Genomic DNA, 26,122 nt, shown 5'->3' on the forward strand with positions numbered 1-26,122 from the left:
GACTGAGACCAGTCAGAGGACAGGATGCGGAAGGTCGCAGCCATCCTCGGGACCGAGGGCCGTTTGCTTAGGTGGCCTGGGCTTTCCTCTGCTGGCCTCTGCCAGATGCTGCTCCCCTGGGCCTCCCTGGAGGCGGATGGGTGTCCTTCCTAACTTAGAGCCCAGCTTGTGTCCTACCTGCCTCTCTCTGTTCCACTGGGATTACTGCTCTGGAGAAGAGGAGATGATGTAAAGAGGATGCAGACAAATCTGAGGTCGAATCCCAGCATGGCCACTTCCTGGAAGTTAACTTGAGCAGTGGTCCAGCCTGAAAACAGAGGTGGCATCTCCTGAAAGCAGAATATAATGTGTGAAAATAAATAGTGCACGCCTAGACCCTTGCATATGGGAGGTGCTCAATAAAACTCAGAGGCCCCTCCTCTAGAAGAGAGGAGAGAGGAGAAGGAAAATAAAGTCGGCCACACAGTGAACCCAAGATGTGTGTTGGATGAATGTGGAATGATTAGTTGCCCAGGGTTGCATGGAGGACAGGATTCTAACTAAAAATGCGAGGCTCTTCTAACTATGCCAGGTCTATTTCCTTGTCTCCCCCCTCCCAGGGGGAGCTTTTCAGCCAAGTTTCTTGGGGGAGGGTAAGGGATACTAAGACACAGACTCTGTGTTTAAGTCTGAAGTGGCATCAGTTAGCCATTGTGACCCAAGACAAGTTACTTGCCTCTCTGAACCTGTACTCTCATCTGTTAAATGAGGCTAAAATGGTACCTATCGCAAAGGTCTCTGTGAGGCTTTACATAACTATACGCAAAGTGCTTACAAATGGTCCTTGGCTGGTAGCAAACTCTTTAAGTGGGAATTGTCATCTCTTCTTGCTCTGTATAAAGACAGCATTTTCCCTCCTTCAAGGTCACTGCCTCCTACCCTTGATAACCGTCTAGCCCTTTCTCCCAATAAAAGGGTTTGCTTGGAAAGTAGTAAGATCCCCATCACCAGCAGCATGTAAGCAAGCCTGAGAGATAATCTCTTCAAGATGTGAGAGCAGGTTCAGGTATACAGCAGGAGGACTGACCTCAAAAGTTTCATCTAATGCAGATTCTCAGATCCTCTGACTACTATGGGTTTACTTCTATGGCTTGAGTCACGACGAATATTTTTGGAGCTTTAGAAGACGTTGCTGCATGGTCTTCAACATGAAATTTCCTTGCCTGGAATCTGCTGGGAACAGTATTTCAGATAGAAGTTTTCACTAAAAACACTCTTGCACTGCACCCCAGAGTCTTGCAGAGTCTGGGATTTCCTGAACCAATGAGGCCAGGGGCTGAAGGGACAGCTTTCAGCACTGGGAAGGCAGGGAGAGGTGGGGGGGGGGGTAGGATGTGGCAAAAGGCACTGAAGCTTCCAGCTGGGTCCCCACCCAGCCTGATGCTCTGTGTCTGAACTTGCCTGAGGAGGAGCCCAGCAGCTGATGATTCTACTCATCCAGAAAGAGCAGCTGGGACCGTCATGTCCCCGGAGACTCTCAGGATCCTCTGTCTGCTAGCAATCAAGGAGAAATGAGCGAGGGTGTCTGGGCAAAGCACATGGTGCCTGGCTTTGAAGAGGGGTAGAGGAGCGCTCCAGCAGAGTGACCCCCAAGCCCCACACCATCCACCCTAGCCCTGGTCAGAGGAAGCCTGGGACGGCTCAGGCTGCAAGGTCCTAGCTCAGTAAGGGTGGGCTGCATCAAGGATCACGGGAGGTGACCCTGGAATGGGGAACACCTGTCTGTCTGGGTGACTGACAAGAGTGTGTGCATGTCTGCCAGATGATCTGTCTCTTTGTGCCTCTTTTTCTGGAGCGTTTCTATTTCAGCTCCCGTCTTCCCATATTTCTGGTGTGGATTTGTGTGGGGGCGTCCTGTCGGGTTTATGTGTGTGGAGTCACCTTGTGAGTGTGCCTTTGGGATCAGGGTGTGAACATCTCTTTGTTGTGTGGGTGTTGCAGGAGTGAGCCTCGTGTCCCTGGGAATCATTGGCTCACATGGCAGGAGTGTATTTCTCCCGCCTGACAGCATGGACGCGGCCCTAGCACATTCCCGCTGCTTGTTCTTTCATTCTTCCTGGCGTGCAGCACCGGCCGGTGTGTTCATGTGTGTCGGTCTCCTTCCTCCTTAGAATGTCAGCTCGCAGAGGGTAGGACTCTGTCTATTTTTGCTCATGGCGCTCTCCGCAGCACCCACAACGTGTTAGGCACCAGCAGGCACTCGCTTTAATCGAGCCGAGTGAATGAATGCGGTGTCCAATGTGTGAATGTCTCTCTGGTTGTGCAATCAGTCTCGGCGCGATGCGGTGTACATGCCGGGTTGGGTGACTGAGAATTTCTGGGGGGTGTGTGTGTGTAAATAGCTCGGAATAGGTACAAGCATGCATGTGTGTGCAAAATCGTCTATCATGTGCGTGAACGAACCTGCGTGCGTCTGGGGAGTGTGTGTAATCGACCCTCGTGTGTGAGATCATGTTTGTGCATCTCTCACGTGCTTGTATGGCGTAATTGTCTGGTGTGCTAGTACCAACCGGTGCGTGCCTTGGGAGTGCGTGTGTGCGCGCGCTGGCGGTTCGCACCCCTCGCTCTCCTCGCACCCTGCGCTCGGCTGGGGGGCGGGGAGCGGGGGTGCGGCGAGGGCACTGCGGTTCGGCCGCCGGCTCTCGGCGCTGCGGCGAGGGCACGTCACGGTGCCTCCCAGCCCTCGCCGCGTCCCCGCCTCCTGGTCCTTTGTAGCCGGCCGCGGCTCAGGCCGACGGACGCCCGGAGCCCCGCCCCGGCCCCGCCCCGGCCCCGCCCCGCCGCGCGCCCCGCCCCGCCCCTCCCCGGGCCACAGTCGCGCCTGGGCAGCCGCGGGCCCGCACCGAGCGCGGAGCGCGGCGCACGGCAGCCGCTGGGGCCGCGGGCGGGCGGCCTTGGACCGGTATGGCGGACCGGCGGCGCGCGTGGAACACGGAGGACGACCTGCCCGTGTACCTGGCGCGGCCGGGCAGCGCGGCGCAGACCCCGCGCCAGAAGTACGGCGGCATGTTCGCCGCGGTGGAGGGCGCCTACGAGAATAAGACCATCGACTTCGACGCGTACAGCGTGGGCCGCCGCGGCTCGGCGCGCACGCCGCGCAGCGCTGGCCGGCTCGACTCGGTCGGCCTGCCGGGGCCCGGCGGCAGCGAGGACACGGCCAGCGACGTGAGCGAGCCCTCGGGCTCGGCCGTCAGCTCGCCGGGCGAGCGCGACGAGAGACCGCCTGCGCTGCGCATCCGCTGCCCCGCGCCCCGCGACCTGCCACTCGGCCGGGACAATGGCCAGGTACCCTCGGGGCGCGCGTGGGCCGGATGGAGGGGGCGGGGCCCTCAGGTCGCTGGGGGTGAGGCCGCCCCAGGGCAGTGCCCGGGCCGGAGTGCTGGGGCCGCGGCCACCAGGCTTGGGCGAGCTATGGAAGGCCCCTCCCCCACCCCATCATACCCGAGGTGCGGAGAGCTTGTGCGACTCCGTTAACATCGGCCAGCACGGTCCGTGAGACTCCAGAGGGTCTTTGGAGATCCAGCCCTCCGCTCCTTCTCTGCGGAAAGGGAGAGCGAGGTTCTGAGAAGGGAAGTAAGTTGGCTAAAGCCACCACATGGTTCCTCAAAGCGCAGAGGGACCTCTGGGGGTATTTCATGCCAAGATCCCCATTCTCTGCTTCGTGAAAGATGGGGAGTTCAGTTCCGCATTCATCCCTTTATTTATTCACTCACTCAGGAGTAATTCTGGAGCACCTACTAGGTACCAGGCGCTGCCAAGGTGCAGCGAAATACATGTGGTCACATGGCTTAAAGCTTGAGTCTTCCTGAGTGCTCCTTGCATGCTTCTTGAGGAAAGGCTTTGGTTAAAGATTTAGATCAGCAGCCAGGTGGAAGTGGAAACCGCTGCCCACATCATTGACATCTTCAGGGGAAGCTCCTCAGGCCCACGGCACGGTGCCAGGGTGCTCCCTTCACAGAGCAAGTTGGAGGCAGAGCCGGGATTTGAACCGCGGTCGATAGCTTCCGAGACTTGGAGGGTCTCCCCCGCCTCTCCGGCGAAAGTGGGGAAGCTTCTGGGAGAGAGAAAGTCATGCCTTGTGCCCTGGGGCTCTTTCTCCCTTTAGCTGGGGTGGATGGGGGTGGCGGGGGAGGACGCCAGGACACGGGGGGGAAGATGGGTGGACAGACGACACAGCTCTGGGATATGTGGGTGAGGTGCTTGGAAAACGGAAGTGGGAGCCCCCGAGGGCCGGCAGCTGTCAGCTCACCCCAGAACTCCATGTCTGAGCACTGCTCAGGTTCCAGGCCCCTGGTGGGTGCTGGGATTCCCGCTTGGCACTCTGGCCCCACCCCAACTAGGGTGGGCAACACATTCGCTGTGAAAATTAAATCGGTTAATGCTGCTGGGTAGTGAGCATTCAATAAATGTTCGTCTATTTTATGAATTTTATCATTATCATCATTTTTATTAACTCTTCTCCCCTTAAGTGCTATGAGAGGCATAAAATGAGCTGGGAGGAGGCAGAGCTTGATCTGGACAAAATCTAGGAGGGATTCCTGGAAGAGTGGGGGCTGGGCTGGCCTGTGGTGGCGACGATTGCATAGTGGGTCTCCCCTTGCCCCCACCATTCCCACACCCGCCCGCGGCTTTTGGTCCCGGTAGCTTGGGAACTCTCCGTGGTCCTGAATCCGGTGCTCGCGAGAGGAAAGTCTACAATGCGGGGGTGTGTGGTGGGCGTGGGGCAAGGAACGGAGATATCTAGAGGGTCCCGTCCTTGCCCCTACCCCCTCTATATCTCACCCTGCCCACCGCCTTCCCTAGAGGCCGACCTTGCTAGGGATCCAGGCTTCAGAGCCTGAGCGGGAGGCTTCAGGGCCACGGACCAGGAGCCTGGGGCCAATACCGGACAACCCTGGTTTCCAGGCAAGGCACTGAGCCCTCCTGAGCCTCAGCTTCTTCATCTGTGAAATGGGGGCAGCATCTTCCAGCCTCCCTCAAGGGATGGTGGAGTATCAGGGAGGGAGAGCGCTTTGTGCAGGACCGGGAGCTATGGAAGAGCATCCCTGACGGAGCTGCAGTCAGTGGCACCAACGCCAGCGTCGTCCCTGGGCTCTGTCTGGGACAGCTTTGCAGCTGCCCCTCGGCGCTTGGGAACGCCGGTCCCTTCACTTCTCCCACTCCTCCTTCCTCTCCCCCTCCAGCCCTCTCTCCCCCTTTCTCCATGGCTTCTCGGGTACCGGACAAAGGCAGCGCCTCTAGCGCGCCAAGGGCCCTGGAAGCACTTGAGGTTCGGGACTCTGGAGCCAAGGGGCTCGCAATCTCCCTAGGGGGAGCGTTTTACTGTCTGCAGATCGAGAGGCCAGGGCGCTCGGGTTCCGAGGGCTGGAGGGCCGCGCCGCTCCTGCGCTTTGCGGAGGGTGCCGGGCCCTTCCCCCGCCCATAAAGCTCTTTCCTGGGGAGGGAGGAGGGATTTCTGCGGCGCAGGCGCAGCATTTGCCAAAGGCCCAAGGCAGAGCCACTGCGGCGCTTTGTACCCGGGAAGTCCGCTGGGGAGCAGTGGTCTGTTTGGCCAATAGAGGACCCATGCCCCTCCCCCGAAACTCACGTGGTCTTGTCCCCACCCCCCGAGCATCCCAGCCGGGACGGAACCCTGGGGACACCCTGGTTCATGAAGCCTAGGACTTAACATCGTTGAGGAAGGGAATATAGAGTTGGGGAGAGGGAGACCTGCAATTTCCGGTCAGCAGGAAGAATTTAGGATCCAGGTCAGAGCCGAGGCTGAAGGAGTGAATGTAGCAGAGTAAGTTCCAGACAAGGTGTGCGGGAACCAGGCTTCCAGATACTGCTCTGCTGCAGCTAATGTGCTTTGTATCCAAGATATCACTTTATCTCTGTACGCCTCAGTTTTCCATCTGTGAAATGGAAACCGTATGGCCGACTGTTCCTGGAATACTAAGCTGTTTCTCTTGTGTGAACATACAACCTCATCTCCAGTTTAGGGCCCAGGCATCTCTGGCCTCCTGTCCAAGACTGGAGGACTGGCCTCCAGCTGGTGGTGGAGGCAGGGCCTTCAGGGCCTACCCTGAACGGTGGGGGCTTTATGAGGTCGAATGTACCTTCCCTCTGGGTGGCAGCTTAAGTAAGGAAACGAGGTCTTTTTTTTTTTTTTTTTTTTTTTTTTTTAACGGAGCCTGTGGGTTTGGATTTTGTAGGCAGAAAGTGAGAAGGTTGGCATTTTAATCTGACTGGAGATTTGGGGCCACTGTCTAGTGCTAGGGGGGCTTGCTAGGGCTCCCCCTTTTCTCTGTCTTTCCTCTTTCCTGTCAAGAAGTTTCTCAAGCGATGCCCAGGCTTCCTGTGCACCTCTCCCCAAAGCAACACCTGGATTACGGGTGCCAGGGGTGATGTCCACTCTCCCTTGGGAACCAGGGCATCCTTTTCCCCCCTCCTGGCCCCTAGCCTGTCCTGGGGGTTGTGGGAACCTCAGTGCCAATGGTCTGGCTCTGCAATCAGCAACCACTCTCTGGTAGACAAGGCTGTGGCAGTGACCTGGAGGGCTGTGCGAGGGGAGAGGGGCTGCAGGCCATACAGCAGGCCAGCCACTAATTAGGGCCTTGCCTCCCAGGTCCCTGCTGCGGGGTTCCTGCTGAGTTCTCAGGCAGGCTGGTTCAGTGCCGAGGGTGGCAGGGAAAGGCTTTACGAGCAGCCGTTGGAGGTGAGTCGTGGAGAATGGGTTGAGCTTCTGTCCTGGACAGGGTATTCAGAGAGAGGGTGCAGCTTGAATATAGGCTTGGACTTGGGGCTGGAAATGCGCTGGGATTATTCAGGGAGGAGTGCAGCGTATGGACAAACGGAGGCTGCGGAACGACAGGCCAGAAGGAGGGGTGCGGTCGTTGGGCCAGACCCTGGAGGGCTTCGATGGCTCCAGCAGCGGGCGGGTTCTGGGCGTCCGGCCCCCACTATCCGCCCCCCACGCAGACGTTCCCGGGAGGCCCCCCCGGATGCGGTGCCGCACACCTGTGGCGCGGCCCACGGCTCCCCCTGCGCAGCCGAAGTCCATCTCTGGCTTTTAAAAGAGCCCTGAAACGCAGACCTACCCAATCGCGAGAGCGAGGCCGGGGCCTGCGGAGGGCGTGTGCGCCGGGCGGGGGTCGGCGGGGCTGGGCCGTGGAGGGGGGCGAGGGGCGGAGTAGGGGGATCGGAAGGGAAGCGCTTCCTGGTTCGAGGCGAGAGGGGCGAATCGGGCTGCACTCCGCGCCGCCGGGAGGAGCTGTCTGTCTGCAGCCCCCTCCTCCCGCCCTCGCCGCTCCCTCCTCCTCCCGCCCTCGTCGCCGAGCCGGGCGGTGCTCGCAGCCGGAGCGGCGGCGGGCGGGCCGAGCAGCCGGGCCAGCCGGGCGCGTGGGCAGCCGCGGGCGCCGAGCCTCGTCCCTTCTCTTCGCTGCGCCCGGGCCTTTGTCACCGCGCCCACGGGGAGCGGGGCCGAGAGAGAGCCGGACCGAGCGAAAGCCAGCCCCAGGGGTCCGCCGGCCGGGCCGAGGGCGCCAGAGGGGGGCCATGTCGTACCAGGGCAAGAAGAGCATCCCCCACATCACGGTAAGCCAGGCCCCCGCCGCCGGGCCGCCGTCCTTTGTGGGGCGGAGGGGGTCGCCGCCAGGGTCCAGATCCGCCGGGGGACCCAGGGGCGGCCCGGGAGGCTTTCTGCGGCGTCGCGGCGGGTGGGGCGGGGCCGGTCTCGCCTGTGCCGCCCCCTCCCCCCAGCCTCTGGGGACAATGTGGGGGAGGGAAGCCCCGCGTGGCGGGGCGGGGCTGGAGCCGCGGGTCCCTCTCCCCGCGGGCTTGCAGCCCCCTCCCCCCACGGGATGTGCCAGCGGATGGCGTGGACCCGGAGGATGCGGAGCTGAACAAAAGAGGGAGGGGCGCAGGGGCCCGAACCCCCACCCACCGGGCCTGGAGCTGAGCCTCCAGCGCGCGGCCTTTGCACCGTCCAGCCCTTGCCGGTCGCAGCAGAGTTCCCCGCCAGAAGAAGGAAAAAATCGACCCCCCCCTCACTCCCCGCCCATGTCGATGGATTGGAAGTCTGGACCCAGCCAGACACAGCGCCATGATGGAGGCGCCCCTCCCATTGCTCATCTCAGCTGAAAACAAGCTAATGGGGCCGCGCAGGCGGCTGTGGCACCGGCAGGGTTAACACGGGGGCGGGGGGTGGGGGCATGGTCGTGGGGCCGAGCAGTCCCCTCAGTCCCTGGGTGTGGCGGGAAACAAAGGATCCCTGGTCTTTCTGCTTTGTCTCAAGGTGGGGAGCCGAGGGCACCATGGGTGGGGTGGGAGACTCCATCTGCCTCCCATTCCCTGCCTGGCAGGAGCTGAACCAAACCCTTCCCGAGGGGATGTGGCCACAGGTGCTGGTGAAGCCCATGGCCCTTGGGCAGCTGGTATCTGAGCAGCCAGGTGTTGGGAGGCGGGATGCCGGCGTCATGGAATCCTCCAGGACAGGTGCCTGAGGTTTGAGGATAGGAACCCTGCGTCCTCCTTCATCCGCAATCCGGGCTCGGGGAGGCCCGGGGTGCCTGTGAGAGGGAGGACAGCCTTGGGTTCGGGGAAGGAGCTGACATTTCCCGCTCACCTGCCCAGCGCATTGTGGATCTTGTTTTATGGCAGCTTCTCAGTACATCCTTCGAAGGAGGCATTGTCCACATAAAGCTCTCAGTGACCAAGGGCCCAATCGAGAACACCGAGAGAGACCTGGGCTCCCTGCCTCCCCCTGCATTCTGCCCACCTCTGTGCCAAGTCCTCTCTTAGAAAACCCCTCCTGGGCCCAGCTTCAGGTCTTGCCCGCTGATCTTCGCTGAGTTCCCATCCAGAGATGTGACCCTGGGGGGGGGCACCTCTTAAACAATCCCTAATCTTTGCCCTCTGGGACCTGGAGCTGTGACAATCCCTTAACACGGCAGTTGGCTGAGAAGCAATGGAGGGGATGCGGTTGTCCCAGCCTAGGCCGTGTGGGAGGAAGGGACTGGATGTTTCTATGAGCAGGTTCAGGCATTGGGCCTCTCTAACCCTGCCCCCAGGGGAACTGAGGCAGGAGATGGAGGCAGGGGATGCAGTGGCTGATGAGCCTGGAGCCCCCTGTCCCTTTGTGGCCGTGCCGCACAGCAGGTCTGTATTGTGTTCCCCACCCCGGTTTCCAAGAAGGAAGTTTAGTGAGATGGTCTTTGAGGCAGGCCTGTGGGGACAGTGCCTCCGAAGCTGTATAGTTCTGTCCACACAGCTGCAGAGGTCACCCTGCTTTTTGGCTGCAGCCCTCTGGGCTGGAGAGAAGCTGCGCAGGCTTTTGCACCCGTTGGGTCTGACTGTGCATCTCCACTCTCCTCCTCTCTGAGCCTCTGCGCTCTGGTTTCCAAAGTGAACACAACACTGGCCCTTTCACAAGACCCTCGGGCATCCGAGAGGACCCCGGCCAAGGGCTTAGTGTTGGGTAGACGCACAAGGGCTTCAGAACTGCTTGCTGATCCTGCTGCTTTATCCTTTGTGGAAGCAACTAGTCGACCCATTAAAGAGACTCAGATGGAGTGACTCTGACAGCGTCAGTGGCGTGGGGAGGAGAGAGGCTCCAAACCACCCTTAGTTCCTGGGGAAGCGGCCCTGGACGAGGCATTTGTGGTTAATTTGGGCCCCATGGTCGACTCCAGCTGGAAAGATGTGTGGTTTAAGGGGGGACCAGAGAGGCCGGAGCTCCTCTGTGGGACCCGCAGCCTCCTGAGGACCTTTTGCTGATCATGGACCTGGTGTGACAGGAGCCAGAAGGCCATTAAATGGATGGGTGGGCATCGTGGCTTTTCACATGCTGTCCCCTTCACCTGATCAATGGCATTCGCTTGGGAAGTTAATAATAAGAAGCACCTGCCCAGTGCTGGGCACTGCCTGGATGCGAGGGCAAATGGGCTTGAGATGGGCGTGGCCTCGCCTTTCCAGAGTTTGACATTTCAGCCTGAAGTTGTAACAAAGTGTGGGTGGGGGTGTGTGGGTGTGGCGGGGGGGTGTTTTTTGGGGAAGTACAGCAGCTGAGGAGACCACAGCAGGGACACCCAGCCTAGTCCTGGAAGAGGGGGGGAGGGGGGGCTCTGTGTGGGAAGGGGGAGGCCCCCAGGGAAGAGCGGGTAGCTCGTTGGAGAAACTGAGGAAAGTCAGCATTGCAGAAGCCCAGCCTCTGCTCCACGTGTGGCTGCTTGGTGCGGCTGCTGGGTGCCCTCAGAGTAAATCCTGGAGCTGGTTAGGATGTTTTAGCAGTTGTGGTGTGCGTGGCCTGCAGAGGAGGCACCTGGGGGGCTTAAACAGCTCTCAGCTGCATCCCCAGGTCCCTCTGCCTGATGTTGGGTCACTTTGTGCCCCAGGAGCCTCAGCTTGAACAGAGGGGATATGGTCCTGGCTTTGGCAGTGAAAGCAGAGATAGACGAGAGGGTGTGCGGTCAGAGGAAGAGAAGGGACTTCTCGGACGGGGCTCAGTGTGGCCCAAGGCCGGAGGATGGCTGAATCGAGAAGATGCTCTAGGCAGCTTGTCTGCGGTGCCTCTTCCTCTTCTTCACCTCAGCCGTTTTCCGAGATGCAAAAGTCGCCTGCTGGAGAAGAGGGAATACAGCGGAGACACTGGGCTTCAGCCCCCAAGGATCATTTAAAATATTAATAAGGCTCTCTTTCATGTGTGGCTTCAAAAAAAAAAAAATGAATGGCACAGCCAGGATTCATTTAGTTAGAGCTGTTTTTCGATGCCCACTGCGGTGGTTGAGTGAGTAGAACATCCTGGGCGTGGCTCTGGGCAAACAAAGGCACAGGGCTTGTGGCCCTGCGGAAGCACTCTGGTCCCGCAGAGCCACCAGAGGGGGAGGCCAGAGTGTCCACTGCGGTGGTGAAGAATTGTTACGGATAAGACTTCATGCGTGCTGGCCATTCGTGATTTTTGCAGACTGTTACAGCCTTCGAAAGAATCCCTGTCATCTTTCACTGGGTTTTCAGAACTGTCCGATGAGCAAGGCAGCCTGAGCCTGTTTCCCAAAGAGTAAACTGAGCATTACAGAGACTTGAAAGCTTCTTCAGTGGCCTGCAGAGGCGTGAAGAAGTCTGATTCAAACAAGAAGGATAAATGGGCTGGTCTGCCTGCGAAGAAGTCACCGTCTGATTGAAATCTGTGTGTGTGTGTGTGTGTGTGTGTGCGTGCACGTGCATGCGTGCATATGTGTGTTAGATTGAAGAGTAAAAAGATGAGCAGGGGAGAAAGATCATGAAATAAAAATTTTATCAGATTGAATTAGTTATTCTCATGGACAAATATGTAAAAAGCTTGTTTTTTCCTGAGGTTGCCATTCAGCCTCCCGGTAAATATTTAGTTTATCTCCCTGCCTTTTTGTGCAAAGGATTGGGATGCCTGTGGTGGTTTGTCATGCATATGGGAAAATCAGAGAGAAGTAGGTTTTAGCAGGACAGAGGCTCAAGGAAGGGCGGAGAATAAACTTGCCAGGGATTTGAACCACTGGAGGTGTGGTGCCGGACGGCTGGTCCTGAGGCAGAGCTTTTCTTGTCCAGGGCAGAGAAGCAGACACCTCCAGTTAGGTCAGGGTCGTCATCAGACAGGGACAAGTGGGCCATATTCTTAGGGGGAAAATTATTTTAAATTATATTCTTCTAAAGGGTTTCAGTGGAAACGAATCTGACTAGGAACCATGAGGTTGTGGGTTCGATCCTTGGACTCGCTCAGTGGGTAAAGGATCCTGTTGCCGTGAGCTGTGGTGTAGGTCACAGACACAGCTCAGATCTGGCATTGCTGTGGCTGTCGTGTAGGCCAGCAACAACAGCTCCGATTAGACCCCTAGCCTGGGAACCTCCATGTGTCACGGATGCCGCCCTAAAAAGACAGAATAGAATAGAATAGAATAGAATAGAATAGAATAGAATAGAATAGAACAAAACATAAAATATTTCAGAGATCATAGAAGTAATACTGAGTCATGACCCCTTCCATAACATAACTGTGCCATCCTAGCCCTGAATGCCTGTTTTTTTGGTAATGAACTTGGCCAAGACTGAATACATGGAAACATAGGGTATGATATATGCGGATACACCAGGCACACAGTGAGTGGCTAACAGGTGACAAGTCCTTTTCCCAAACTCAGGCTCTGTCTTGAAGAAACAAAAACTCAGAATGGCAGGTAATCGGTGAGCATTAATTGCCTATCTTTTCTGTTCCTTGTACTGTGCAAGGTGTGGTGAGCAGTTAAAAACACATATTTCATGATCCTGACCTTTCCCTCTAAGGGGAAAATGCACATACATGGAATGACTTAAAAATGACCAAAAGGTAAACTGTGGAGTAGAGCACAGGTGTTAGAAGAATTTAGAGAAGGCAGGGCTTAGCGTTGGCAGGAACAATAGGAGGTGGCTTCTTGAGGCTTGGGGGATGGCATGAACTAGGATGTTGAGTGTTCAATTGGTAGAGACAAAGGACAAGCATGTGAGGCAGGTGGAACAGCATGCACAAGACCTGGGCTGGGGAATGAAAGTGGTCAGAAGAGAGTGAGGTGTTTTGCACAGCTAAATCAGAGGGTGAGGAATTTGAAGCAAGTTTGAATGGCTGGGGGTTTGGGGGGTGGGTGTTCTACAAGACTTTGGGAGTCAAGTGGAATGTACCCAAAATGATGGAAATAGCCCATCAGTTCTAAGTCTGGCTCAGAGGAGAATGGGATATTTGATCTGGGATAGGTCATTTCTTCTCTGGGCCTTCCTTTTCTTTACAGAATTGGGTTAGATCATTCAGCTGCAAGTTACAGGATACTCTGACTTTATTCTGTGGGAAATAGGAAGCCTCTGGAAGTTCTCAAGCTGGGAGGATATGATAAAGGCAGCGTGGGGGACTGTGGATCCTCAAGTCAGGGTATCTGGGTTTGAATCCTAGCTGTTCCACTTACTAGCTGCATAATTTGGACAAGTCGGTTATTCAGCAGTTTTCTCATTTGTGAAATGGGAATAACAATAATACACCATAGGGTTTGTTTTTTTTTTCCCTGAAAATTAAATGACTTAATTATATGTGAGATGCTTAGAATAGTACCTGCACAGACTGTGTGCTCTATGGGTTAGCTGCTATTGCTCTTACTGTGGGAAAGTGTATCAGTCAGCTTTGTTCAATAACAAACAATCCCCAAATCTCAGTGGTTTTCAACAACATGTATTTCTTTCTTGCTCGTGCTACATGAGGGCCTGGATTGGCCGTGGCTTTGCCCCTGGCTGCTCTGAACAATGGGTCTGCATCTTGAGAACCAGGTCGAAGGAGCAGACATGGAAGCCCAGGAGACTGGTAGCAACTTGAAATGTCCTTAAGAATGTCTGCTCCACTATGGCATATATACTTTATGGCGCTATTTATGTATGGCGCTATCGACTCGTAGCCATTGACCAAAGCAAGTTGTGTAATCAAGGCCTAAATTGATGGGGAGAAGCCCAATGATAGTCTTTTGGAGAAGTTATGAGGATTCAACTCAAACATCCTGGCACCTAAGAGATGCAGATAAGCACCTTTTGGAGCTGCTAATGCGGTGATCAGGAAGTATATGGGGTGAGTTTAGTTGAAAACCTGCATTGGTTCCTGGGCTGCATTGGAGTTGGGAATGAGCACCCAATTGCCGTGTCTCACTAGGCAGTTAGAAACACAGCATGGGATGGGGGTGAAAGGCAAGGCCCGGAGACAGAGGTTAGGGACCCACATGCAAGAGGCCCTGGTAGAAGATGGAAAATGCAAGATATTCTAGCAACCAGTGGTTCTCAGCCCATGTGCTGCCGTGATCACCTGGTGTATTGGAAAAATCCTCTGGAGATGTGATGCTAAATTTTGATCAGCCTATACAGTTTGTATTTGCTACCATCAAGTCTACACATTGTTCTAGTAACATCGATCAGGCAGAGCCCTGAGAAGTCAACAAGCAGAGCAGTGTGAATAGAGCCTCATTTTTTGGCGATGGAAAGGGGATGTGAGGACCTTGCCCCTTGAGGATGTAAGAGAGCAGGGCCAGGGCAGTGGACAGCACCAAGGTGCTGAAGAATACGCAGAGCAGTGAAGGAGCCACGGAAGGCCCTGTGAGACAGAGTCACACTGCACCCGAGATGGCATGGTCATGATTTGCTAACTCACTCGGGGTTGCGTAGGTCTTTAATCCCATCAAGAATGCTGCAGATGTTCATACTGTTTCTAAGTATGTCCTGAACACAGAGAGGTTCAGATGCACTGCCGTAGAGAGATGCAAAGACCAAATCATCCCTTGCCTCTGCGTGAGAAGAGACAACTCTGAACTGGTGTTGGTGGTTTGGGAAATGGAATGGGATCTAGGATGCTTCACAGAGTGGCTGGCCTAGAAAACAAGAGCAAAGAGGTAAAAGGAGAGACGTGATGGCTGTGGACCTAACAGGTTGCAGGTCCCTACTCCTCCCTGGGCCTGTGCCCCAGGCGCCTGGAACATTCTCCCTGACCTGTCACCTCTCTGGTCCTTCGCCTCCGTATAAGCAAGGCGCGCGCACTCCCTGTGAAAATTTGCCCTCCCGAGGCTGGGAATTGGAAGCTCCCACTTCCGCAGCTTTGGGGATATGCACCTTCAGAGATTGGGAGCCTCATTTTCTTAGCCTCCCTCGGCGTTCTCTCACACCCCGGTGACGCATAGCAGGGACCCCGTGCTCTGTGAGTGGATGAATAAAGCCTGATTGCAGGCTGTGCCTCTTTGCTTAGTGAGATCTCAAACTCTCTTGCTTTTGACTTTGCTTAACAACTGTCCTGTCCATGGATCTGGCATTTAGGTAGTTGCCACCCAGAAGGAGTGAGGGTGGCATGAAGGAGTTTTGGAGCTGAGACATGCAAAATGGTACTTTGGCAGCTAGGGGAGGGCACATCTGGCACATGAATGGGCTTCACTGCATGTCACACCGAAAGCAAGTTTTAATAAGAATCTTCCATATATATGTCGGATCATCAAAGTATACCTCTCCTCGGGGCCTTGATTGAATAACTACTTGGTGTCAGAACTTGGGGTCACTTCCATGGGAAGACTCTGTGAATCGGAGGTAGCATTGCATAAAGCAAAGAGGTGACTGTTTGAGATTTGGTACTTGTCCCCAAATTATGCTGCCATGTACTTTGTATCAGACCAGTGTCATAAATTCTTAGGGATTAAATTCTAATAAAATCTAAGCAAATATTTAATTGATAGTTTTTAATCTAAAAGTGGAAAGGAATCTTTTTTATTTTATTTTATTTTGGCCGGTGCCTGCAGCATGTGGAAGTTTCTAGGACAGAGATCTGTGACAGCTGTAACTGGAGCCGCTGCAGTGAAAATGCCGGATCCTTAACTCACTGAGCCGTGAGGAAGCACCAGGAATCTTTTAAATTAGATAAATTTCTCAACGTGTGTGCATTTGAGGTGGTAGAAAAGTGTGTCCATTGCTTCTTCCTCACCCCCAGTCGCCTCTAGTGTAGGCATTTGAAGTACTCTTTCCTTACTTACCTCCAGGGACAGAGAGGTCACCACTTGACACAGAAGCTTGCTCTACTCCTGGACAGCTCTGTTGTCGGGAAGTCTTCTGTGTGTAGAGAGAGTCTGCCTTTGCCTCACTTCTGCCCATAGAATTTTTCACAGCTCCTTCCTCTTCCACACTGATACCTCTGGAGGCTCCAGAAGATGTTTTTTTAGCTACTTAGGATCTTTCCCAAAATAGTTCCAGTTCTTTATTCCTCATCTAGTACAATTTCCAAGGACAATGTTTGGATTTTTCTTTCCTTTTCTCTCTTTCTCCCCCTTTTCCATTTTTTTTTTTTTCTTTTGCTGTCCTTTATTTCTGAGCATGCAGGACAAAAATGGATCCAAAAAAAACCCTTTAATGATTGGGCACCTTTGAAATGGGTGTAAATGCTTTCTAGGGTCATAGACTCCTATGAGAAGCTGATAAAAGCAGTAGAAACTTTTCCCCTTTTCCTGAAATACATAGACATAGAACATTCAGAATAAAGCACTGGGCTTCATAAATCAGAATTCGGCGTGCCAAGTGCTTTTGCTTAAGTCATCCTGTGAAGCAGGAACTTTGATTAACTGCATTAACAGGAAACAAACAAAAAAAGCTGAGACACAGAGATTAAATGTCTTGCCACAGGTCACCCAGCTAAGAAATTGTGGGAATAAGCTGCAGTCTTTAGGGTGAAGGATCTCACAGTCTTGGGGGCGGGGCAGACATGTAAAATGAGCCCAAAGAGAGTTCCTGGAGCTCCCGTCGTGGCGCAGTGGTTAATGAATCCGACTAGGAGCCATGAGGTTGCAGGTTTGATCCCTGGCCTCGCTCAGTGGGTTAAGGATCTGGTGTTGCCGCAGCTGTGGTGTAGGCCGGCGGCTACAGCTCTGATTAGACTCCTAGCCTGGGAACCTCCATATGCCGCAGGAGCGGCCCTAGAAAAGGCAAAAAGATAAAGAAAAAAAAGAGAGTTCCCATCATGGCTCAGCAGTAATGAACCCCAGTAGTATCCATGAGGACATGAGTTCAGTCCCTGGCCTCGCTCAGTGGGTTAAGGGTCCGGCATTGCCATGAGCTGTGGTATAGATCACAGACTCAGCTTGGATCCTGTGTTGCTGTGGCTGTGGTGTAGGCCAGCAGCTGCAGCTCCAATTCGAACCCTAGCCTGGGAACTTCCATATGCCACAGGTGTGGCTCTAAAAACACAAAGAAAAAAAAAAAAGAAAAAAAGAGCCAAAAGATGAAGTTTTGGGCAGTTGTGAAACAGTGCTCATCAGAGGTGCAAGCCTTATGCTATAGGAACTCCGAGGGGTGAAGACGCATTCCAGAAAGCAGGACACCACACCTGACAAGGTGAGATGGAAATCAATGGGCAGAGCAGGTGTGGCAGGAAATCCAGGTAGCAGATGCCACAGAAGAAGGGTGGGTACAGGGGTGTGAAGGAGGAGCTTTCAGAATATGATGCGAGGCCAGGAGACGGCAGGGGTCAGGCCAGGAAGAGCCTGGGAGGGCGTCCTTTGTCCTGTGTGTGTGGACGAGCTGGTGAAGGGTTTTAAGAAGAGGCATGACATGGCTGCATCTGTGTGTCAGAAAGGTCAAGGCTGCTGTGTGGAGGGGACAAGACAGGCAGCGAGGAGACAGGCGGGGAGGGCAACCTGGGGCAGGCACCGTGGGAGATGGACAGGAGCACGTGGGTGTGGGGATACTTTTGGAGCAGATGTAACAAGATCTAGGAAAGAGTTGGGCTTCGGGTATGAGAGGGTAGAGAAGCTGGAGCTGGAGCTGGCACTTGAATGGGATCTCTCTCCCCACGTTGCCAAGACTTTAAAAAGCTGTCCGTAGGTTAGTTCATTTAACTTTCAAAACCACTTTCTGCCTTGTAGATGGGACCCTGGAGCACAGAGAGGCAAACGTGCTTAAGACGCAAGGTTAGGAAGTGTGGGGCCAGGTTAGAAGTTAGGCATTCCGGCCTCTGTCCCCATGTCCTTAACCTGCAGACAGTGCTGCCTCTTCGTTAAACGAGATTAAATCAGATAACGATGGTGGAAGCTTCTAGCCCTCAGGAGCCTTTGTCAGTGTTTATTAGGTGAGCAGGGCTCTGAATTTAATATCTTGCCACTGAAGAGCCTTTGCAACATTCAGCCTTACTCCCTTTGGGCCACAATTGCAACACTCCCATTACACAGATGAGGTGCATGGCATTGGGAATGAACTTGATAAACAGCTGCATGGATATCTATGGTCTATTCCTGCTCTTTTCCACTGTGCAGAGGAGGGACTGAGGCTCAGACATTTTAACCGGGTACAGTGAAGAGACCACTGGGATAACCACCACGGGACACTGGGCTATCACTGTGTAGGTACCAGTTGGTACTAGATTCAGATCTGGCGCCACCATCTCCTGGCTGTGTGGCCTTGAGCAAATCACTGCACTTCCCTGAGTTTCAGCAATTTGTAGCAATAATATCTGCTTCTTAAGATGACTTAAGAATTAAAAATGAAAACCCATATGATGCAGAACTGACACTCAGAATATATGCAGGAATGTGGTCTTTTTAGAGGCAAAGGATTTCTGTTCAGGTTGCTTTGTCTATAAGAGGAAAAGCAGAGACAAGGAAGTCCTGGAGTGGGTGCAAACATATATACGGATTTAACTAGCATCATCCTTTCCTGGGGAGCCTGGAGACCTTGTCCACTCCAGGGGTCATGATAGAAGTGTGTTGCTTTAAACCAGCTATTCGGGGAGTGCTGTGGTGGCTCAAAGGTAATCAACCCGACTAGTATCCATAAGGATGCAGGTTCAATTCCTGACTTCACTCAGTGAGTTAAGGATCCAGTGCTGCAGTGAGCTGTGGTTTGGATCTGGCGTGGCTGTGGCTCTTGTGTAGGCCGACAGCTGTAACTCAGATTCAAGCCCTAGCCTGGGAGCTCCCATATGCCTCAGGCTCAGCCCTGAAAAGCAAAAATCAAAATCAATCAATTAATCAATCAAACCAGATTATTCAGTTCGTTAGGGGATATTTCCTAAATGTCCATCAGGTATGATGGAGCTTTAGATCTTGCTGCTAAAATTGCAGTTGTCATGGAAATAGGCCTGCCCCCACAGAAAAGGCCTGCAATCCATGGGGACTGCCTGTATTTCTGATTCATGACGGAGGAAATGCCACCGTGCCCCCTACCCTGCGGGCAGAGAAGACATGTGTGTTCACTAGAGTCAGTCTCAGGCTCGTCGCCACTCCCAGGGCAGCTTTCCTGGGCCACCAGCTGACAGGCTGTCCCCTGAGGCAAGACCCTAGGTGGATGAGCTGGTTTTCTGTGAATAAATATGAGCGCACAGCTGCACTGTCCACAGTACTTGTCACTGAAAGGAGTCCAGTTGGAAGAGCCGTGAGAAGAGCCTGGGAGAGGGGGACTCTGGTCATTAAATGTAGGAATGGAGTTGTGGTTTTATGAAGTATCTGAGCTAGAAAATCTTGCAGACAGCAGTCACTGTGGCTGTGGCTCCCAAAACAGGATCTGGAGGGTGTATCAGTTCACTTTGATGCAATAACGCTGTGTAACAAACAACCCTTTACTTGGATGGCTTACAGCAACAGTTACTTGTTGTTCATAGGTCTGTGGATGGCAGAGGCTTATTAGCAGGGCTCAGCTAGATTTGTCTTCAGACTTCTGTTTGGGTCAGGCACGTTCCTCATAGCATCTTATTCTGGGACTCAGATTGAAAGAGGCACCATTCCTTGGGTCCTGCAGTTTTCATGGTGGAGGATGGACCCTCAAGAAATTGAGCTGAAACACTTGCCCCTTAAAGTGTGTGCTCAGACTGGTGCACTCACATTTGCTGATCAAAGCGAGAGTCACGTAGGCACACCCACAGGGTGGGTCTGGGAGAGCCGCCTGCACCCACATTGGAGCATGGCAAGGGTGGGCAGGCTGGAAAGATTGTGAAAGAAAGAACACAGTCTACCACAGAGGGTCTCAAGAAAAGAATATCCTAGGTGTTTTTTAATAACACAAATTCCTGACCCATAAACTGGATTTGGCCAATGAAAATCTTAAAAGCACCTGGATTGGAATTTTTAGCTTTTTTTTTTTTTTTTTTTTGCTTTTTAGTGCTGCACTTGCTGCATATGGAAGTTCTCAGGCTAAGGGTCAAATCGGGGCTGCAGCTGCTGGCAGGATCTGAGCAGTTCCACCTGCACTCAATTCATAGGCAAGTGTATTTCTAGCTAAAGGGGGCTTCCCTTATCTTTTTTGTTTGTTTGTTTGTTTGTTGCTTTTTAGGGCCACACCCACAGCACATGGAGGTTCCCAGGCTAGGGATCTAATCAGAGCTGCAGTTGCTGGCCTACATCACAGCCACAGCAATGTGGGGCACGAGCCACGTCTGCGACCTGCATTACAGCTCATGGCAATGTGGGATCGATTCTTAACCCACTAAGTGAGGCCAGGGACCTCATGGTTCCTAGTCGGATTCATTTCCGCTTCGTCATGATGGGAACTCTCTCCTTATCTTTTTGAGACTTGGCTTCCTGCTTGCCCTTTGGAGAAGAGATTCTTCATCTTTCCAGGAATAACTTGTCATTTGTTTAGTCTGAGCCCCTTCCCACTGATGCATGAAACAGCCTCATCAGACAGCCCCCAGGAGGAGCTGCCCTTGCAGTGTGAATATCATATCTCTGTGATCTATTTTTGGCACTCACTCATTCGCTGACCCAGATTCCAGTGTGCTGTAGTGAAGCATTACAGGAGAGAGGACATGGGCATGCCATATGCCCTCGCCCCAGCTTCCTAGGGTGGGATAATTAAAGGATTTGAGAAGGTGGCTCGAAGAGTTAAAAATACTTAAAACCAACCACATATGTTAGGAAACATAGTCCATGATTGTTTTGTTCTGTGGGAATGTAAAGATTACAGATATGCTGGTGACCTGAGAATGAAAAGCGGTGAGGAGCTGGATGAGGTAGGAGAGAAGGTCTTGGGGTCTGGAGAAACCCTGCTATCCGGGTGCCCAGTGGGGTTTCAGGACCACGGACAGCACACAGTCCGCTTTGCTTTCCTTGGGACGTGGATAGAACTTTCAGAAAACGGTGTGTATGTACTGTTTACTTATTTTTTATTTTTTAATTTCTTATTGTCTTTTTAGGGCTGCACCCATGGCGTATGCTGGTTCCCAGGCTAGGGGTCGAATCAGAGCTGCAGCTGCTGGCCTATACCACAGCCACAGTGACTCGGAATCCAACTTGAGTCTTCCACCTACACTGCAGCTCATGGCAACGGCAGATCCTTAACCCACTGAGCGAGGCCAGGCATCAAACCCAAGTCCTCATGGATACTAGTCGGGTTCGTTACTGCTGTGCCACAATGGGGTCTCCCTATGTATTTATTTTGCCAAACTGTTTCCCTTCTCCTCCAGTTTTCAGCGTAATGAACTTCTCATATTTCAGAACCCAGCTTGAATGTGCCATCCTTGATGCACTCTGTCTCTGTCTCAGTCATAATAGCTTTCCTTCTCTGCTATTTTCCAGGTAGCCAAGGTTGCCAAACTAGTGATTTGGGGGTACTAATTGGTTTGATGAGAATAACGCCTTTTTTTTGTTTCTGAGGCTGCCCAGACCTTAATGGGTTTTCTAGTCCTCTGATTTTGCAATGGCAATGACCCACTGTATTCCCACCGTCTAGGAGGGAGAACAACGCAAGGAGGCTTCATGCTTTACTCAGGGTTAGACAGCGACGCAAAGGCACCGTGAGACTCGCCTCCCCTCCAACTCGGGATGACTGTTATTTAGTTTGCTGGCATGTGAGTATGAGTGTCTGAAGCTTGAGAGGCTAATTTGTGTAAGCAGCACTCAACATGGTCCTTACGTTTGCAAAGAGGGCAAAGGCGTCCTGCCAACATCAGCTCTCTCCCCGCCCGAGACTGGGCTGCCTTGGAGATGAATGGCAGGTTTCCTCTCTGGCTGCTGTCTGGCTCCCAGGACATTTGGCAACAGAGCCATGGTGCCCAGCAAGGAGGTTTAGCCCGACCCCTTGAGAAGAGGCCGTCCAGCCTTGTCTGCGCTGTACAGGATTTGCATGAAGCAAGCTCTGCTCCCAAGCTGTAGGGGAGGCTTTCAGGGAATTTGAAAAGCAGAAAAGAAAGGTTTCCGATCTGTCCGTCTATGCTTTCCTCCTTTTTTCTTGGCTTTGTCCCTCCCTCCCTTTCTTTCTTCCCTCTTTCCCTCTTTTTCTATCCTCCTTATCCCTCCTTTATCTCACTCTCCTTTTTTTCTCCTCACTCCCTTTTTAATTTTTTTGCTTTTTTAGGGCCATGCCTGGGGCATATGGAGGTGCCCAGGCTAGAAGTCAAGTCATAGCTGCAGCTGCCCACCTACACCACAGCCACAGCCACACCAGACCTGATCTGCATCTGTGACCTACACCACAGCTCATGGCAACGCTGGATCCTTAACCCACTGAGCGAAGCCAGGGATGGACCCTGTGTCCTCATGGATGCTGGCCGGGTTTGTTACCGCTGAGCCACAACGGGAACTCCTAGACATTTTGTTCTTCCAGAGCGCCGATGTGTGGACCTGAGCCGTGCTGAGCCTAAGTCACTTAAGGTCACTGCTGTCACCGGGGAATGAAAGGGCACTCTTTGACATACCTTTGCTATGAGACTTTTGTTGACTTTTTAATAAGATACTTCATTTTCTTCAAGGGATTTAAACAATGGTTTTTGTACAGAGTTTGTCACTGTTCCTATCTGCTGTTTGCTCCTCATGGTATTCCTGGGAGAGGCAGCGCACTGTTATGTGTACTTTTTATCTTATTAAATTCTTAAAAATTATGTACCATAAAGTTCACTGTTTGGGGTGGATAGCTCTGCAGAGTTTCACACTTACACTTCCTACATGGAGAAAGAGCCCTAGAAAGCTAAATCTGGGAAGTCCCGTCGTGGCTCAGAGTTTAACAAACCCGACTAGGATCCATGAGGACGCAGGATCGATCCCTGGCCTCGCTCAGTGGGTTAAAGATCCAGTGTTGCCATGAGCTATGGTGAAGGTCCCAGACATGGCTTGGATTCCAAGTTGCTGCGGCTGTGGTGTAGGCTGCAGCTCCAGGTCAACCCCTTGCCTGGGAACTTCCATATGCCGAGGGTGTGGCCCTAGAAAGCAAAACAACAACAAAAAGAAAGCTAAATCTTTGGATCACCAGTCTTCTGGTTATTTCATCTGAGTATGGGATTTCATGGATTCTGCAGGATGAAAATACTTAAAAATGTGGCCGATGTGTGCTTGAGGGAGTAGACACTGGACAGGAAGCTAGGAAACCTTGGGTCTACCCTCTGCCCGGGTTGGTTGTGTGGATTTGGGGAGCTCTGCCCTTCTCCGAGCCCCGTTTGCATCTGAGGTCAGATCAGCCCTCATCTTCCACAGGAACCATTCAAAGCAAACCAGGCATGGAGGGTATCACTCTCATAAAGCACATTTCCTAACGTGTCTTCTGAGCAAAAGTGTCCTTGTCAAATATTCCACAACATGAAAGGGTCTAAATTTGGAAAAGATCAAACTCAGTTCCCTCTTTAATCGTTACATGACACACCAGCCGTGCAAAGGATCTGGGAATTCCTGACATAAAAACAGTCTTTGAGGGAGTTCCCGTTGTGGCTCAGCGGTAATGAACCCGACTAGTATCTATGGGGACTCGGGTTCGGTCCCTGGCCCCGCTCAGTGGGTTAGGGATCCAACATTGCCATGGGCTGCGATGTAGGTCGCAGACGTGGCTCAGACCCCGAGTTGCTGTGGCTGTGGTGTAGGCCAGCAGCTGTAGCTCTGATTTGACCCCTCGCCTGGGAACTTCCCAGGGTTAGGGTTAGGGTTAGGGTACAGTCCTAATAAAAAAAAAAAAGTGATCTTTGCTTCCCTTTAACTCAGAATTTCCTAAACTCATCACACCCAGGAATCCCCTTTTGGATCAATATCTCCTAAAACCCCTCTGGGCTAGGGTTCCGAAGAACGTGGCTTTGAAAGTGCTAATTAAAAGGCAAGAACACTACTAATTTTAAGGAAGGAAATGAAAAGTCATGTCAGCTGTTGCCTTCTTGTGGGCTTATTTTTATTTTTATTTTTTTTTAAGAAATACGCTGGCTCTGAGAATAGCAAGAGCAGGGACCCCAGGGGTGGCTGCACGCAGGATCTGCTTGTCGTTGGGGGCAGGGCGTGGGCTTGAACATCTGAGTCTGGGGAGAGCGGGGCGGGGTGGAGGCCCATCTTCTGGCGCACAACGCATTAAATACCACCCTTCAGGATTAGCCTGAAAAGCCCTCTATTGAAAGTGACAAGGCAGACGGGAGCCTGCGGGAGGCCGTGTTCCGGACGCCAGGCACCAGCTGCTGAGGGCTTACGTTTCGGTGCTTTGTGGTGCCTGGGAAACCTGCACGGCCCCTTGTGGGCATGTGTGGCTATGCAGAGGCCACGCCTCTTTCCCTCGGTCCTGGAGTGTCCTCCAGAGGCCTTGGTGAGCCTCCTCCCTGGGGATGCACAAGTGGTGGCCGGCATCTACCTTAGGGATAAGAGGCAGGTTGTTGAGGGGTGACTGAGCTGGAAGCCCCTTCCTCCAGAGATTCTCCTCCTGGAGAACAGGGCATCTTTTCCTTGGCTCATGGCTCATAGTTCTTTGTCCTATGGCTGTGATGCTGATGCCTTTTCTTCCCATCTTCACCCATTCGTCCTTCAAGAATCAGTTCAGGCATCCATCCATCTATCCATCCATCCGGCCATCCATCCATTCATACATTCACCCATCTGGCCATCCATCCTTCCATCCATCCATCCACCCACCCATTTGGCCGTCCATCCATCCGGCCATCCATCCATTCATACATTCACCCATCTGGCCATCCATCCATCCATCCATCCATCCACCCACCCACCCATTTGGCCATCCATCCATCCGGCCATCCATCCATTCATACATTCACCCATCTGGCCATCCATCCATCCATCCATCCATCCACCCACCCACCCATTTGGCCATCCATCCATCCATTCATACATTCACCCATCTGGCCATCCATCCATCCATCCATCCATCCACCCACCCACCCATTTGGCCATCCATCCATCCGACCATCCATCCATTCATACATTCACCCATCTGGCCATCCATCCTTCCATCCATCCACCCACCCACCCATTTGGCCATCCATCCATCCGGCCATCCATCCATTCATACATTCACCCATCTGGCCATCCATCCATCCATCCATCCACCCACCCATCTGGCCATCCATCCATCCAGCCATGCTGTATCCAAAGTAATGGAGATTCAGCAATGAAGGAAAACAGATGAAATCTCTGCCCCCATAGAGCTAAGTCTCTTAAGGAACTGCAGGGACAGCTCTAGGTGGCGCCATCTGTCACAGCAGCATGTATTCAGTTGGTCCCCTGTGAGCTGTGCCTGACACAGCCAGTGGGGTAACACACCACAGCTCTGATGTCAACGGGGCAAGTCGCGATTTAAACAAACGTCAATGTATAACATGTCAGGTCGACTATTAAGTGTTGTGTTAACATCAAGTGGGTGAGGGGCAGGGGCCTGGAGGCTGGGCACTGGTGTAAGGTGCTCCAGGCAGGGCCACCAAGGGGAGGGCTCTCAGGTAGGCGACTCTGAGCAGAGACCTGAAGTAAGTGAGAGCGAGAACTTTGCTCACCTAGTAGGATTCCAGATCGAGGAGGGGCTCCCTGACGTGGCTTTCATTCTGGGGGAAATAAACCAAGGCAGGAACCCTCCAGAGGGTTCTGAGCAGCAGGCTTCTGCTCAGCAAGCCTTTCCTTTTTTTTTTTTTTTTTTTTTTTTGTCTTTTTGTCTTTTGTTGTTGTTGTTGTTGTTGTTGCTATTTCTTGGGCCGCTCCCGCGGCATATGGAGGTTCCCAGGCTAGGGGTCTCATCGGAGCTGTAGCCACCGGCCTACGCCAGAGGCACAGCAACGCAGGATCCGAGCCGCGTCTGCAACCTACACCACAGCTCACGGCAACGCCGGATCGTTAACCCACTGAGCAAGGGCAGGGACCGAACCCGCAACCTCATGGTTCCTAGTCGGATTCGTTAACCACTGCGCCACGACGGGAACTCCCAGCAAGCCTTTCCTGATTCCTGAGTTTGTCAAACCTTTTTTTTCTGGGTTTGTGCAATTCCTCTGCCTTTCTCTCATGGTTGAAGCTGTGGAACCACTAAGACTAACCTAAGGTGTTTCTATATAGAGGGTGTCCTCAGATGGTCCTGGTGAGATTGGGGCTCAGCTGTTCAGTGTCAGCTGGATCTGTGTGTGCCCTCTACTGGTGCCTGCCCCCCCCTCTTCCTGGAAGCACCTCCCAGAATCCCTGCTTGCCTCTAAATCCTTGTCTCAGGCTCTGCTTTCAGGAAACCCATGCAAGACCCTCGCTCCGAGGTGACCACCCTGGATCGTTATTGGCTGTTTACTGTCTCTCTTCCTACCCCAGGGGTGGGATGGAAAAAAGGCAGAGGCTGTGTTTTAGCTATCATCCCATCTCCAGCTGGGAGAGAATACAAATTGTAAATATGC

The 26,122-nt window shown here is 53.2% G+C and overlaps 1 protein-coding gene across 2 annotated transcripts in view; it reads left to right on the forward strand.

Moving 5' to 3' along the window:
• The window catches only part of CRMP1 (collapsin response mediator protein 1), a 71,473-nt gene continuing 48,209 nt past the window's right edge, over window positions 2,859-26,122 (forward strand). The window contains exon 1 of one of the 2 annotated variants that reach the window (XM_021100983.1): window positions 2,859-3,324. In XM_021100983.1, the coding sequence (XP_020956642.1) occupies window positions 2,944-3,324 (381 nt within the window). In that variant the 5' untranslated portion in view covers window positions 2,859-2,943. Of the gene's footprint in view, window positions 3,325-7,237; window positions 7,615-26,122 lie in introns of those variants that run through there. The other variant, XM_021100984.1, reaches the window with a different exon arrangement.

Source organism: Sus scrofa, chromosome 8 (genome assembly GCF_000003025.6).
Source record: "Sus scrofa isolate TJ Tabasco breed Duroc chromosome 8, Sscrofa11.1, whole genome shotgun sequence".
Taxonomy (NCBI): domain Eukaryota; kingdom Metazoa; phylum Chordata; class Mammalia; order Artiodactyla; family Suidae; genus Sus; species Sus scrofa.